Source organism: Grammomys surdaster, unplaced genomic scaffold, assembly GCF_004785775.1.
Source record: "Grammomys surdaster isolate TR1022 unplaced genomic scaffold, NIH_TR_1.0 125807, whole genome shotgun sequence".
Lineage (NCBI taxonomy): Eukaryota > Metazoa > Chordata > Mammalia > Rodentia > Muridae > Grammomys > Grammomys surdaster.
This window is the reverse complement of record NW_021620638.1, coordinates 2,481,460-2,498,230: the sequence shown is the minus strand read 5'-3', so window position 1 is coordinate 2,498,230 and position 16,771 is coordinate 2,481,460. Positions and strand designations below refer to the sequence as shown.

General features: G+C 39.6%; 1 protein-coding gene across 1 annotated transcript in view; it reads left to right on the top strand.

Moving 5' to 3' along the window:
* Positions 1 to 5,243: 5,243 nt before the first annotated feature.
* Amph (amphiphysin) overlaps positions 5,244 to 16,771 on the top strand; it is a 200,526-nt gene continuing 188,998 nt past the window's right edge. The window contains exon 1 of the mRNA XM_028789250.1: positions 5,244 to 5,312. Coding sequence (XP_028645083.1) covers positions 5,244 to 5,312 — 69 coding nt within the window. The remainder of the gene's footprint in view (positions 5,313 to 16,771) is intronic.

Here is a 16,771-nt window from a genome sequence, read left to right as displayed (position 1 = left end):
AGAAAGAAGTTTGTTGCAGTCAATAAAGATGAAAAAGGAGTTGGAGATCTGAAGACTGCCTTGAAATCAGACATAGAGATGTAGAATTTAGAGTTTACCCAGCTAGTTTCCAGTCTTGCTTTGGGGGGTTACAGTTAAGTGATTGGATGAATCTCAGATGAGACGTTGAACTTTGGACTTTTAACATTGTTGAGACTGCTATAGACTATGAGGACCTATAAAGTTGTACTAAATGTGTTTTGCATTATGCTATGTTTAGGTATGGCTCCCATAGACTCATATGTTTGAACAAGCCTATGGGGACCAGGGAGTGGAATGTGATGGTGTGTCTGTTTGGTCCAGGAAGTGGCACTATTAAAAAGTGGTGCCCTTTTGGAGTAGGCTTTAAAACTCTCATCCTAGCTGCCTGGAAGCCAGTATTCTTCTAGCAGCCTTCAGATAAAGATGTAGAACTCTCAGCTCCTCATGTACCATCCCTGCCTGGATGCTGCCATATTCTTGCCTTGATGATAATGGGCTAAATCTCTGAACTGTAAGCCAGCCCCAGTGAACTGTTCTTATAAGAGTTGCTTTGGTCATGGTGTCTGTTTGCAGCAGTAAATCTCTAACTAAGGCAACTACTATGAGCCTGTGCTTGATCACTTATAACTGGAACTTGCCTGATATTGTTTTTCAGGGCATTGTAAATTTACTTCCACTTTTGTTTAATATTTATGACAAAATTAGATCTCACTTCATCCTTCAAACAAGGAAGCAAATACAAGAGATATCTATAACTTGAATGAGATCAAAATTCTTGTTATGCTTGCCTGAAAGAGTAGATAGAACATCATCTACTACCTATAAAAGGACATCAAAAATACCATAATTAGAAAGAAATAACTAATTAAGTCACAACGAATACCTAATTATAACGCCTATTGAGTACTGACAAACAGCTAGACTTAGGTAAAGCACATCTAGGTATTTCCTTCCCTAAGAGTGTTGGTAAAACTAATGAAACTTTGTAAGTCAGGAGCTGACAAATGTCCGTGCTATTAAACATATGTAAGATGAGTTGTGATAACTGTAATTCTGAACTGATTTTGGCCATTATTAAAATCTATCATAATCTGCATTTTAAGTCATCACCCAGTTTAGAAGGGAGAAACATGAACTAGGAATAAAGATTGGGTACAGAATTCTGTATTCTATGTATGTAGATCTGGAGTTGAAGTGATGATGTCTTTTTGAAAACTGTATAAATATTGAAAATTATTTTATATTCTCAAATTACAAGATAAATTGATATAAAGTAATTATATATGTAGGCTTACTTCAGAAATTGGAAAGAATTGTGGTGAAATTTTCATAAACAGTAAACTATAATTGGCTGGGTAAGTGGCATTTTTCCTTGACTGGTTGAGAAGGAAAGTGGTTAATCTATATGAAGAACGATGTAAGAAGTTAGACAACTGTGGTCTTGCCCAGTGGTGTCAGAATGAAGATGGTATACATAAAAGCACACCCTCACCACTTGAATATTACATGAAACCACTGAGACCTGCTTGTGCTATACCTGCTACAGGGAGTTCTGTGATTCTGAGAAAGGCACTGGGGACATCTGTGGAGTAAAGGGCTGTCCTCATGGCTGGTTCTGGGTATCCAACACCCTCTACAACAAAATGCTCATATCATTAGAATATTTAAGTCTTAAGATTATGAAAAAAGACACCACCATGCTTCACAAACTGCTTGATGACATAGAACTTGACCTACATACTTTTCTTTGTTCCAGTAGCATAATGGGAAATCTACCATGCTGCACCTTCACACACAGTTTGAAGTTTCCTTTGGCTTGCATTACAACATTTGGTAAAACAGATTCGTCTACTCTGTAAACATTGACACACCTCTGGTATGCCAGATTTAGAGATCGTGTTGTTTTATTTTACAGAAAATGGTTTTTACTTGTTGTACTAAAGCCCTTTAACTTTTTACACCAACTAACATTTTAATACACAATATATTATCTTTCAGATATGTACTTACAAAGACCTTTGCCTGTCAGAGCCCAATGAGGATTATGATGTAGGAAACAGCCCCCATTCTGCAGCTGTGCAGGCAATATCTCCAGATAATCTACAGTTTTTCTCAGTTGTCTGAGCTAGAAAAATGGTACCTGGAAAACAGATAACAGCCATGAGGGCTGAAACTTGTCTCATTCTTAAAAATCAGTGGTGTAAGAAAAATATATCCCGTTTTTAAAAACGGAAAGTCAGTAATGGCTAAACTACAATCTAGTATCCAAAATTACGAGGAATAACATGAAAGCAAAGGTGTAAAATGAAATGTTAGGGACAGTATTAAAATACAAGACCTACCACAACAACGCATGGAACCCTGTACAATAGGACAGTATTAAAATATAGGACCTACCTCAACAACATGTGAAACCCTGTATAATATCTATTAACAGCACACTGCTGAAAGACAGACCACGTCAGCTCTTCATCCAGATAGATCTGGTGTCAGAGTGTAGAGGAGAAAAAAGGAGGGGTAAGAGTAAAGCGAATGGAAAAGTAAAGGTACTTAAGAAAAGCAGCAGCAACAGCATTGTCAGAAACCCAACAAGAATGGTGTCATCCTTGTGGAGTCAGGCTCATTGTGTGAGGGCTATAATCAGGATGAAGAAACTCCTAGGCTCGATTTCCCATAGTAGGGTCTATTATACTTTCCCTACACACTCCCATTCCAAAATCTGTGACATGAATCGTTTCACCCTATAAAAGAGCTGGTCCACCCACCTCACTCTACGGTTCGGTGTAAGGATTACACTGCATCACTGCACGGACAAAGGCTGTCAGGATTCTCAGAACCCAGGGGAAGCCAATGTCATGCTCACATCCTTTATTTTACACTCCGCTTCTGAGGACTCAATCATCTTACAGAGACACCACAAAGCCCCAGTCTAAGCACACCACAGTTGTAGTGTCCTCCAGGAGAGGGACCACTGAAGAGCAAGAAATCTATTAAAGCTCTGGCCTCTCTGACAGAAACCTCCTGTAGCAAGGGAAGTCCCCAGTGACATTCCAGAACTGTTCTACCACAGGCAGAAGCATCAAACCTACAGGGAGTGACAGAGGAGGCAGGATCAGAGGTAAAGTTTTAATGTGAAACTAGAAAATAATCCAGGAATCTCAGGCTCACTCTTCTTAAAGGAGCATCTCTGATCTCTGCCGCCATGCCTGGCAACATAGAGCTCATGATCCAGTCTAGTGGGATTTTCAGGAACTATTTACAAAACCCAAGTAAGAGCTCAAGTGCTTGGTCAGCATTCCAGAGTGCCTAGAATGAACCCCGTGGCAACATACAAATGGGTATCCATCTACCTCTAAATTGGTAAACTGTGATAAGTTTGACCTAACAACTGTTTAACATAAAATACCCAGCATGTCTTTCAGATGAAATTACCAAGAAATTACAAGACTCCTGGGTACAGACTTAGAACTGAGCACCCAAATAATAAGAAATATTACTAACTTGACATTTTATTTCAGTGATATATGCTGAGAGCCAAGAATTCGGTTGGAAGATAATTGCAAGAGAGACAAAGGGTGATTCTGTCGAGGACTGGTAGCTTTGGGAAAAGTACAGCTCACAGTTGAAATGACTCTTCCCTGTTTATAAGGAGAGAACATTGTTATCTGCAGAGGGAGTTGGGGTCAGCTCAGTGCCAGAGCAGAGAGGGCACAGGCAGTGATACTATAAGAGTGACCATAAACTTAAACTCCAGTGCATTCTGGTCTTTTCTGCCATTGTTAAGGTTGTATTCTCACAGTCAATAGCTCAGGGCAGAGCTGAGGCTCTGAATCCCTCTTCCTTCACTAGAGAGAACTTACTAACATTTCCAGCTTTCTCAGCTGTCTTTGTCACTGAATGTTGACCAAAATGAGCTTTCTTCTCATTTCCCTATAAGGTAAACTTCTGTTTATGTGAAGTGCTCCAAAAAGGAGTGGGGGCAACCCTTCTTGTTTTGCACAATGCCTCCCGATTTTAGCATCAAGAGTCTTGTGCCCTGGGATTCAATTAATTACCAGGCAAATTGAACAGATAATCTTAAGGAAAACTCATGGGAACAGATTAGCTATTCAAGGTACTTACTGTTTATGAAACAATGGAGTTTGTTTACCATTCTATATTTTGGACTGGGATCCACTGGACAGCCCTTCTGCAGGGCTTGGTAATGCATCTCTCTCTCTCTCTCCCCCTCCCCCTCCCCCTCCCCCTCCTCCCCTCTCTCTGTGTGTCTATATTCAGCTTGGAAGTTGGTTGAATAATTGTGACATTCGTGTTTTCCTCTCCAATGCAGTCCTCATTCATTACTTGTTGGGAACACTGTTGTGCCAGGGTTTGTAGCACAGGAATCTGAGAGTTGACCAAGTGTAGCACTTGTGTATAGAAGCTGACCCTTCTGAACATGGGCTTTCCCACTCCCAAGCCTCACAGCCAAATCAAACTAAGTGTCACAGTGGTCTCTCTACTCCCCTCTTGCAAGCTGCCCTGCAGGGACTTTCCAGCCACATCCCTTTTCCCCCTCCACCCCTCCCAACACACACACACAGAGACACACACAGACACAGACACACACACACAGACACACACACGCAGACACACACAGACACACAGACACACACACACACACACACACACACACACACACACACACACACACACACAGGTTTGAGCCTCTGGATGGTGGATGGACTCATTATTTCTCCACTCAAGGTATTTTGAGGTAGAATTCATATGGTGTTTTAGAGCCTTGCAGACTCTTCTCCACCTCATGTTCTTTAATTGGGGGTCAGAATCAGAGCCTTCTGACTTTCCTCATTGCAAACTTCCTGTTAGCCGTGCCCCCCTCCCACCTCCAGCTGCCTCCAGGACCTGGGATTAAGGGAAGTCTTACATCTTTATCACTTCCTGACCTCCTCTTTCATCATGGTGGATGCTTGGCATTTGGCTTCTTCCCTCTCTTTCCATGCACCTTACTATTGGCGGAGTCACCCCTAGTGGCCGCACATCTGCTCTATCTCTTTAAGCTAGTCCTGTCGCCGCGCCCCTCCCTCACCCGTTGCCTCCTCGGCTCCTCACGCTTCAGCTGCTCCTCCTCCCGCTCCTCCTCCTCCTCTTCCTGGGCTCCTCCGCGTCGCTGCCGGCTTGCTGCGCGCTCTGCTCTTCCAGCTCTGCGGACCGCAGCAGCCATGGCCGACATCAAGACCGGCATCTTCGCCAAAAACGTGCAAAAGCGTCTCAACCGCGCGCAGGAAAAGGTCAGCAGAGGGCGGCGGGCTGCGGGGCAGGTGGCTCGAGGCGGTGCAGGGACGATGGCAGTGCTGGCCTTGCGCTGCAGGGCCGCGGGTTCAGGTGCGGCGCGCTGCAGAGCCCGAACAAGTGCGGGGTGGAGGAGTCCCCTCTCTCTGCTCCCAGGGATTGCAGCCCGGCAGGATCCATTCGGGCAGCGTGGGCACGGCCCCGCAGTGGGTACGCCGGGAACCCGCAGACCTCTGCCTCGCAAGGCACTGAGTGCTACAGACTCCCAGAGCCCGCTGAGGGTGGCCACTCTCTTGGGCACGCCTCCTGGGACCAGGGGTGGCAGGTGCAGCTGCTCTCTGGCTGCACCCCTAGCGGACGGTGTCCCTGGGCGCCTCCATCTCTCCACGCCCGCACCTCCTGAGCTCAAGCTCTCCCGCAAGCAGCTCAGGCGTCCACGACCGCAGATCTGGGAAGGAGATTGTCGCATCTCTTCATGGGTGGGGGTGTTGTGGCTATTTGAGTGAGGTGGGTCGAAACCAACGACTTAAGCAAAGAAGATGTGCATGGACCCAGATGTGCATGGACCAATGGGATGGATAATAAACAACCAACACCTTAGTACCGCGGTGAACTGGAGTTCCAGAGAATGCACATTTCTCCTTAAGTATCCGTGTTGGTTTTTGAAGCCAATGCCCTCTGGAAGGTCAAAAATAAACAACCTCGACCTCAGAGTTCTCTGCACAAAATGCTTGTTTCTCTATTTAATAAGCAGCAAAACAAAACCTACTCCTATCAGAGGCGCTGAGGTCGCAGTGTTTGGCAAGCCCAAGAATAAATTAGCTAGTATAATTTATGTCTTTTCCGTCCATAGCTAGCTCTGGACTGTGTGCGTGTGCGTGTGCGTGTGTGTGTGTGTGTGTGTGTGTGCATTTTACAGGCACTGGGCTTCCTAGCTTTCCTGATTACTATATCCGACCCCTATGAGGTTTTCGTTTGTCCTGAGCAAAGGACGTTTGTGTTGGAGCTTGGACATTGTATTTGAAAGTGAACCTGGGCCAGTGGTAAATTGAGCTGCATTTGCTTCATATGACGTTAATTTCTGTCCCCGGGATGAGGATGTCTGGTGCTTTCTGGAAATCAGACTGTCCTTGTCCCTCACTCCGACAGCACTTACCCTCTTTAGAAGTTCGAGCTGCTCCACGCTGAGCTGCCCCAAAGGCTGAGCCCAGGAGCAGGAGCTCTGCCAGCCTGCATGTAGTCCTCCCTCCCTGAACACACACGCACCTTCCCAGTACGGTAAGAGGATTGTATTGCTTTTAATATCTACTCAAGCTCATCCTGAACTCCAGGATCCTCCTGCCACTCCCTCAGAAGCTGAATTAGCCAAGCTACTCGCCCCCTTCTGTCCCCCGGATGCTTTCCAGATAATAGCCAGATATCAGATGTTTGTCAAACACGAGATTTTGACAAGACTTTGTCGTCATTTTCCCACATTTTATTTCACCTACTCGTAGTCCCCACCCCCACCACAAATAATCACTTGAATCTTTCGTCTGTGGCTTTTCGCCTACTCGGCTTTCCATCTGTGAAGTAATTTTGTGATATGGTCTGCTTTATCACATATTAATCTAGGTCACCAGCTGTTAATATCGTCCAAACAAATGAAGGGAACTGTAATGTTTCTGACAGAGCATCCTGGCTTGTATGAACTGTTGAACCAAATATATATTATGCTGGTAGTTGTGGATGGTGTCCACTCTTCTGTAACTGGGAGTTTCATAGTTCTTTTCACAGGGCTTCAAGTCTCTTAATTTCTTCCCTGAGATTATTGCTTATGTATTGTGCTTGCTGGACTGCAAAAGGGACTTAAGACACCAAGGGTCTCAGAGGAGGGGTCCTGTGCCCTCTTTGAAGCACTGGGATATGGTTGGCAGGAGGAGGTGCAGCTCCCAGCAAAGCCCATCAGGCAGCTGAGCTTGTTGGGTTTCCCCATTGGTTCCCTCCTCTGCTTTTTTGGTCCCTTCTTCCCAATGCAGACACCCGATTTCACTTATTAAATGCCAGACCCTTTGCTCCTTGCTTGGATAAAGCAAACTTTGTTAAAGAAGGTTGACTTTCTTCTCAGCTCTGCTTGAGCAGTTTGGTTGCAAATGTCTTACTGTGATGACTCTCAGAGGTGACTTACAGCTTTCTACAAATTTAAAATGCATGTTTTTTTTCTTATTAAAAGTTAGTTAAAGTTCGTTGGAAGAAGAATTAAATTTACATGTAAGCAGGAACTAAATCCAACAGATTAGGAACCTAATCTGCTTTTTAGAGATTTTATTCTCTTCAGTTCTCAGCCTTTTGGCTAAGATAGAGTACAGAGTGTTTACTATTAGCTGGCGTTTAGTCTACTAGGCATTCCACATACATATGCACATGTCTACACAACTGAACAGGCTTAGCTGTCAAGTTGGGTAAGCCATGTATTTCATTTCATAATTGTGAACTGTCTTCCATCCATGTACTTATTTTACATCAGCACATAAATATAATATTGGGGCATACAGACTTTAGTGAATTCCACCTTTGTATACTCATTTCTCAGTTGTTTCTTCATATAAATGCAAGCCAGTACGACTAGGAAGAATATTTGTGCACAATCTTAATTATGACCTTAGGCCAGTTTCTAAAAATATGCACATTCTTATGGCTGAATTGTTTCCTGACTATTAATACCTTTTTTTTCTTCCATCAGTCCATGGGACACTAGCCAACACTGAGTAATAACATTTAGATGTATCACTGGGAAAGATAGTTTATTATTAATGCCCTTTGCTTACACTTTGGGAATGGAACTGTTACATTATTCTTCATTTTCACTTTGTGAAACTTCATGTTATCACTCCCTTTTCACCGTGCCCATCGCGTTATATGTAAGGGCAGTGATGCTACTAATTTTAAGGCTTAAAACATTTTTTCTACCTTTTCATTTACTTTTAAAAAGTCTTTTTATGATAATGAATGTTTATGTGAGGATACATAAATCTATCAAGTGCGTTGCATGGCTTTTCTCTGAGGTGGGTAAGTCAGAATCCTGTCAACTCTCAGAAAACTCAGACTGACTTAAAGAAGAAAGGAATTTAACCACTTATAATAAACCTATATAATAAACCTATATAATAACTTACATTTGGACCTTGCATGGACATTTGAATAATTTTACTATATTAATTTGCATGTATTAAGCTATATGCCTATGCATCCTTACACATGCATAATTATATGCACGCATGTGTATTACACATATTAAATAATTTAATTACTCCATGTACCTTCACTACTCGCATTTGTAGATTAGGAAGAGGTTGATGACACAATTAACTCACAGCCAATCTACTTTGCACTTGAGCAATCCAGGGCTTGCCCATTGCTCTCCCACAGTACCTTATTGTGATTAAGACCAGACAAACTTGAGGCCTCCATGGAGTCAAGGCTCCATTATCTTTCTACTTCCTTCTCTTAGTGGCTTCAGGAAGGCACATTTCTTTCCTTTTCTTCAGAGTTTCCATAGAATTTTTTTGGGGGGAGGGTAACACTCCCTGGCCCCAGTGGTTCTTGTATCTAACTCTAAAAGAGAAAATTTCCCATGACTAAAGACTGAGAGCATTGTTGATTGGACCTGAGTCATAAGAGTCATTGCTAGAATAACTGGGGACTGCAAGGCCTAAAACTGTGTGCACTCACAGTGGAAGAAGACAAGGGGTTCAGAGTGCAGAAGAAAGTAGGGGCTGGGCTAGCAGAATAAAAGCTGCCACTGAGGGATCTCTAGAAGGCTGTCTCCTCAGGGTTATGGAAGCAACCATATGCTTAATCATTAACCATTTAATATTTAAAAATTCTCATCAAATTAATGTACCTATTACTTTTTAAAAATCAAATATTAGTAGGAAATAACTTAGCAGTGTCCTTTCCTGTCCTCCCCAACTTCTAGCTTTGATTTGCAGCAGCAAGTCTCACTAACCACAAGATTTCTTAAAATTATGTCTCTACAGCTATTTATTGACTTCTCTGTCCATGCTTACTTGAAAGTGGTAGACAAGCACGCAGGCCATCCACACTCACCTCTTCACTACCCATCACACGCTATAGCAAAGACTGTTATAACAAAGACTGTTTTAAATTCAGCTGGTGAGTGTGCGTATACGGATATCCGCACGTGCCTCCAGATCAAGTTGCTGAATGGCTTGTGTCATTCTAGACCCTGATCTGTCCTCTTGTTTTTCTAGTTCTTTGTCTTTTTGTATTCAAGCTTTTTAATTCCCTTGGTGTTGATTCTGTTAAGAGAGCCTTTTCCTCACTTGCCAATTACTTATTGGTAATTTTGTTTATGTTCTTTAGGGACTTGTCTCTTAAAGTCTGTTGCTTGTCTTTGTGTGGCTTGTATTTTTCTTGTTTTATAGAAGCTCTTGTATGTAAGGACATTTGTCAGTTGTCATATTTTGTTATTATTTTCTCCCTTGATTATGCCACCACACCAAACAGTAAATGCACCACCTTAAGGGAGCCTTAAATATCACTCTTCCTCTGATTTTTATGAAATTGTAAGAATTTTGCTGTTTGTCTGCTTTGCTTTTCTGTGAAGATAACATTCTTATGTGTCCTGTCCATTATGGAAACTTTATAATTAGTAGGTTGAACTGTGTTGGATTTCCATTTTAATAAGTCAGTCAGATAATGATAGACTCATATGGTTCAATTGAATTAAATGAAAAAAAAAAATAAGAATGTTGTCTCCTAGCACATGTCTAATGATGTGGCATGTGGGTTTTCTGAGAATTCTTCTTTTGTTGATGGTGACATTTGGGTTTATTATTAGGCCTGATCAAAGCTTTAATCAGTGTGTGTGCATATGTATGTGTGTGTTTATTTGCCTAGAATATTTTTTTCTGTGAGTCTAGAAGTCTTTTCTGCAGAAGAATAGCTTATCTGGTTGTGATTATGTCTGGTAATGCTAAGAATACTCAAATTTTGGAATACATCATGGTTTCCCTTTCTAATTTCCCGAAGGCCCTGGTGTTGCCTACTTCAAACTTTACCTCCTTCTGAGGAAGATCTACTGTTCACCAAAAAGCATATATTGGAAACTTAATTCTCATACAGCAGAATTTTGAGGAAGGGCCTAATGGGAGGAGCTTAGGTCATGAGAACACAGCCTCAGGGATGAATAAATGCTAATTAACTAGGGTTTGCAGCTGTCTGTGGTTGGTCTCTCTCTAGCTCCTCTTCCTTAAACTTCCCAACCTCTGGAACTGTGAGAAATAAATCTCTGATCATTATAAATTATATACTTTCAGGCATTCTTCCACAGAACCACAAACCAGACCAGGCAGGTCATCCTCTACTGAGACAACCACAACCCCTCTGGTTGGCTTCAAAATTGTAAAAATAAAAAGTAATAGTTAATATGACATTCTTGTTGGAGTGAGGGTTTGTTCCATTTTGTTTCATTTCTCCATTTTCTCCAGCATGAGTAGACTTGTGAATTAAGACTACAAGAAGTCCTGTTTAAACAGTAGTGGGTGTGACCATTATGTTTTGTAACATAGGTTATTTGAGAGAGCTATGAGTATTTATATGCAATATGTATAAGCAAATTATATATATACATATATATATATATATATATGTATATATATAATTTGATTATATGTATAATCAAATATATTTGTGTATATACCACCCCATATATATGTGTATACACACACATATATACATATATATGTATATATAAGTCTGTATATATATATACAGACTTATCATTAAGTTTTACATAAAAGAATATTTTGAAGTACCTTGAAAAGGAGAGACTAGGTATGAGAACATAATATTTTTTAAATTATGTATTTTTAATGCTTCTTAAAAATTTTTCTATGTAATTATTCAAATGTCATTAAAATTTTCTAGAGTTTTCTAATAGAGACCCTCTGAGTAGAACTCCTAACAAAGTAGTGTGTGAAAGATTTCTGTACAGAACAATGAAGGTATAAAACTTCCTATGTCATAAATACCATTTTCTCAACATTCTTAATAACGGTGAACATTGCAGGATAAAAATGCTGTCCTCAGAGAGTTCAGTAATCTACTTATAAAAGATTATAATGCTCTACATATAAAATACATACACATGGTATCATGCAGAATTAAAGTGTTAATAATTGTAATTTCTGAGAATACATTACGAGGCTGCCTTTCAGCATGAAAGTGCTAAGCCTGCATTCTTATTGATTCACAGTCTAAATTTAAGTATTCTCCTTAGCTGGAGTTGTACTTCCTGAACACAGAAACAGCTCTGATTTAGAAAGCTGTATGAAGCCACAGATAAGCTCTGAGCTTTGAAATAATCTTTCCTTCATAAGCACCTAGCAGCCTTGATTACCTTGACATTATGTAGGACAGATGTACAAAAATCAGAATCCCACCATTTCAGTCATTTTCACCTTATTCTGATGCAGTTATTTAGTTGAAAGCCTATCTTCTGAGTGAAAGTCTTTAATAGAAGATAATGGCACATATTAGTAAGTGCATATGCTTTTCCTATCTTCAAGTGTCTTTAATTTAATGAAATGCTCATGGCACTTGAACAAATGCGCCCTGTCATGGCATCTAACCCCTGTCCAGTACAGGATGCTAAGTTGATACAATCAATACTTATCTATTGCCAAGTAAAACATGGCCAAAGTTTTTACTATAGTTGGAGATTTGTTAAGAATCCAATGTGTGAAAGGCACTTACTAGAAACAGACATATCTTTAATAATAATAATAATAATAATAATAATAATAAAGTTAACAATAATAAATTTAGTTCATATTTATTAATATAAATGTTGTTATTTATAATAATTATTTAATAATAATTATTAAATTAAATGTTTATCTTAAACATAAATGTTTATGGCATAAAGCAAGTTTTATCAGGCCATGTATTTTTTAAGATTTCAGATGATTTTGTAGTTTCAACAATAGAGAGTTTTTAAGTTATGGTATGGATATGAATGTTAGACATAATAATACTGCATTATTTGAACATAATTTTCTCTTATTGTGTGACATTCATTTGGTTATGTGGTTCGATCTGGACATGGACTTTCTAAAAGTTATGTTATGCTTGAAAGAAAGCTGTCAACAGCATTGTCCTCTTCATACACAGAAAAGCCGGAGTTAAAGAAACCTACACTTCTACACATACAAGAAACTGCATAATTCATGACAAAAAATTTTCCACAAGAGAAAATATAGTTTGGCATGCAGGGAACTAACCTAGAAGCAGGGGTTTGGAAACCCTTCTATCAAGAAGGTTGATATGAAGCTAAGATCTTTAGGATGCTCTGAAGGCTTTAGGCGTGGAAAATGTGAGTGGGAATGAGGGAAACGTAAGACATGGGAAATACTCCACGCTTTTTGCTCTTTGCCTGTATTCATTGACCATATAAATAAGAACTGTAATATACAATGTAGAGTCAACTATAAATATTGGCTTTGTAATGACATCTTCCACCATTTAGATACTTAACTATGCAAAAGAGACCCAAATAACACGTTCCAACCTTAGTAACAGTTGATATTTAGTGCGATCAGATTTCAGCTCATATACTGAAGGGCTCTTCAGGGGCATACTTGCCCCTTTGGCACACATTCAAGACAGTGGGTCAGAGATGACTCACCCTCTGAATTAGTATTTGTACAAAACTCCATTGTACCAAGCAGTAAACTCCAACTCAGCTAGCTTTCATTACACTACCAGACGTTCAAAATAAAAGAGAGTCATAAAATTCTCAAATGTTACACACATAGAAAGATTACTTTGTCTTTAAAAAGTTTGATCACATTTGAAATCCCCACAGTTAATTAGCTGTTTATGTATGTGTACGTATGCAATTATTTTTGGTGTATTCATGCAGAAGAGGAAAAGGAGAGGGGGGAATGAACATAGTGGAGGCTGGTGACAATATGTTTCTGGTGGACATTGCCTTGCTTGTTTTGTAGGCAGTGGTCCTGGATCTATGACTAGTCAGTATGAAATGATTTACATCAGGAGTAGAATCTAGTTGAAGACAGTCTTCTCAACTATATTGTATCATGGTTGCAAACTCTTAACTAGCACAGATGAACCAAGCCTTGGAGGCTCTCCTAATTCTCGGTAGTATGGCCTAGAATGTTGAAGAACAAGATGATGCCTTTGATCTAAAGTTCCTCAGTATTTGAGTAATTGTTATGGAATGTGCTGATTTCCTAAAATACAGATTCTATAGTACAAGATCTACTTTCCTAGTCTCTCTGTTCAACGAGGAAAAAGATTTTAGATTTGCTTTTCATCTTTCACAAAAATGCTTGTGTCCATTGGAATAGTTAGTGTTCTTAAACTGTGCGGTGAAACATATGGCCTATGTTTCAGAGCCCTCTTGGGAATCAACATTGGTTCATAATTACTTCTTAAACATAGAGGAAGGACCTGAAAATCAACTACTTCCATGTAGGGTAGCTAGGATTGCTCAAATTCCCAGACCCAGATTCCAGTTTCCCAACTTAGAATCTCTTAAATAAGACTCGAACATACATATTTAAGTAAGTTCCTTTGGTGGTTTTCTACACAGCATAGTGCTTTTGGGTTGTGTGTTTGGTTTCATCTTCTTATTTATGGATCTAGCATGGATGCTAAATAAGCTTGCCTACAATGTAAGAGAGGGAAGTGGAGTAAACAGTGTCCCAGAGGATGCTTTAGAATATCTCTATTCTTCAAAAAGCCTACCAAAGACGCCAGTCAGTTTTCTGGAAGCCAAATTGGCTTCCAATTACTTCTGGAAGTATGTCAAAGACCAAATGGCTTCCTTATTGCGAATGAGGTACATGCATGGATGCTTGCATAGCATTATGTAGACTGTGTAATCTGATTCTACACAGAACAGTCTTTATTTATACCAGTGCTAGTTGATGCAGCAATTTCAGCAGATAAGGGAAGATTAAATACTGGCTAACAAACCATTCATTGCTTTTATTTATTTATTTTTTTTAGGTAGCAGTAGATGAGTTGGTTTGAGAAATAGTTGCAATTACTCCTATCATGCCTGTTTTGTTATGGTATGGAAAATAATTAAGTTGCTTAAAGTGAAGACAGGAAGTGGTCAAAACTCAGAGGAAGATTTGGATTTACTAAGAAAGATGCTCCATTTTCCAGGAAATAGGTTTTCTTGAAGGCTTGTGTCCACTATTTACAGCAGATATCGCCTCACAGTTTCCCATGATGCCTTTGTTGACTTTGATCTAGGGAGTGAAGGCTTGAGAGAATAGGGATGTGTTCTCTCCTCTTTTGTGTTTTTACAAAAGTTCAAAAGATTATTGTTAATTTTATTTTACAAATGTTGAGAGAATTCACTGCTGAGACCATCTAGGCTCAGGTTGTTTTTATTTCTGGGAAACTTCGACTATTGTTAATTTTTTTTTTTTACATAGATAAAGTCTATTGAGACTGTTTGTATCTACGTTACTTTGACTCTGTGAATTTTGCCTAGTTCCTTTAAGTAGATGAAATGATACAGTACTACTTATCTGACTAATAACTGACATGTCTCAATGTAAGAATTGTGCAAAGCCAGGTCTGTCAGTGTCTATCACTGATGCCAGATTGAGATGGAGGCAAAAGAAGAAGAACCCACACTCACTCTCATCTACATCTGGGCTTCTAATATCAAGAATTATTTGTACATTTCCCATACAATTCCTTTAGAAGGTACTTAACTTATAAATCTTGTCTTTTTATTTACTTAGTGTCATTTGAAGGACCAAGTTTTATATGTTAATAACTGTCACTTTAAAATTTTATTTGTAACTTGTGCCATTAGTGTCTTGTATAAATTGTCTTTGCCTAATCCAAGGTCACAAAGCTGTTTTTCAATTTGATTTGTAGTTTTAGCCTTAAACAAGGTATATGATGCCCTATGGATTAAGTTTGGACCCAAGTGTGAGGGGTGTGATTATTTTTGTTTTATTTTGTGTTTTTGATTGATTGTATTTTGAGGCACACATATGCCCAATTTACTCAGAATCATTTGCTGTGGAAGTTGTCAGTTCCCCTAACATATTGTATAAGCACCTTTATCAAATGGCAGCTGAATCTATATATGAGAATGAATGGCTTAACATTGGTCAAGTCATGGTGTCCATCCTTTTCTTAAAATCGTATCATGCTGCCTTGTGATGTTACACTAAACTTTGAAACTGGATAATTAGTTCCTCCAACACTAGTTTCTTTTTCAACTGTATCAGCTCCTTTAGGTGCTTTGCAGGGCTAACAGTGTTGGGAACAAGCTGACAATTGCTTCAAAACAGATTCGATTTTTGAATCTACTTTGAATAACTATAAGAAATGAAGAAAGAGTATTATATTTGTATTTTGATCTTCATTCTACAAACATAGAATGTTTCTTCTTTTTTTTTTACTTCATTTATTTTTTGTGGCAATAAATAATAGCCTTTTGTATATAAATCTTGTACTTATTAAATTTATTTCTAAATATTTTATTCTTTCATTCCAATTATAAACCTACTGTCTCGAGAACTAACTAGAGTTCTGTGAGAACTCTAATATTTTTCCAAAGGTGGTACTCCAGTGTGTGGGTTAGTTTTTTATCAAGTTGACATGAACCATGGTCATCTGGGAAGTGGGAATTGAATATAAGTGGGAATATAATTGCCTCTATCAGATTGTACCATGGGCATGTCTGGGGAGCATTTTCTTGAATAATGATTGATATGTGGGTGTATTACCTCTGGGTATGTTTTGGGTTATATGAAAAAGCAAGATGAGCAAGCCATGAAGAGAAATCCCGTAAGTAGTACTCTTCCATAGACTTGGCTTCAGTTCCTGCAGCAGTCCCCTCTTATGATGGACTGTAAGCTGTGAGACGATGTAAACTTTCTTCTCCACGTTGCTTTTCATTATGTTGTTTTGTCATAACAATAGAAAGCACACATGGACACCCAGTGACCTATTTATATTACCTTTTAGAGGGGTCACCGTTTAAAGGTGCCACCACGTCACCATCATTACACTGTGAATGACTTTCTATCCAAAGAGTTTTAGGAGGTGTCTTAGTTAGAATTTCATTGCTGTAAAGAGACATCACAACAAAGGCAACTCTTAGAAAGGAAAGCATTTCGTTGAGGCTGACTTACAGTTTCAGAGGCTTGGTCCATTATCATCATGTCCAGAAGCAAGGCAGTGTGCAGACAGACATGTTGCTGGAGGAGCCGAGAGGTCTACATCTTGGTTGATCCACAGACAGCAAGGAGAGAGTAGATTCCACACTGGGTGGAGCTTGAGCATAGGAGACATCAAAGCATGCCCCTCAGTGACACACCTCCTCCAACAAGGCCACACCTACTTCAATAAGGCCACACCTCATAACACTGCTACTCCCTGTATGTCAAGTACA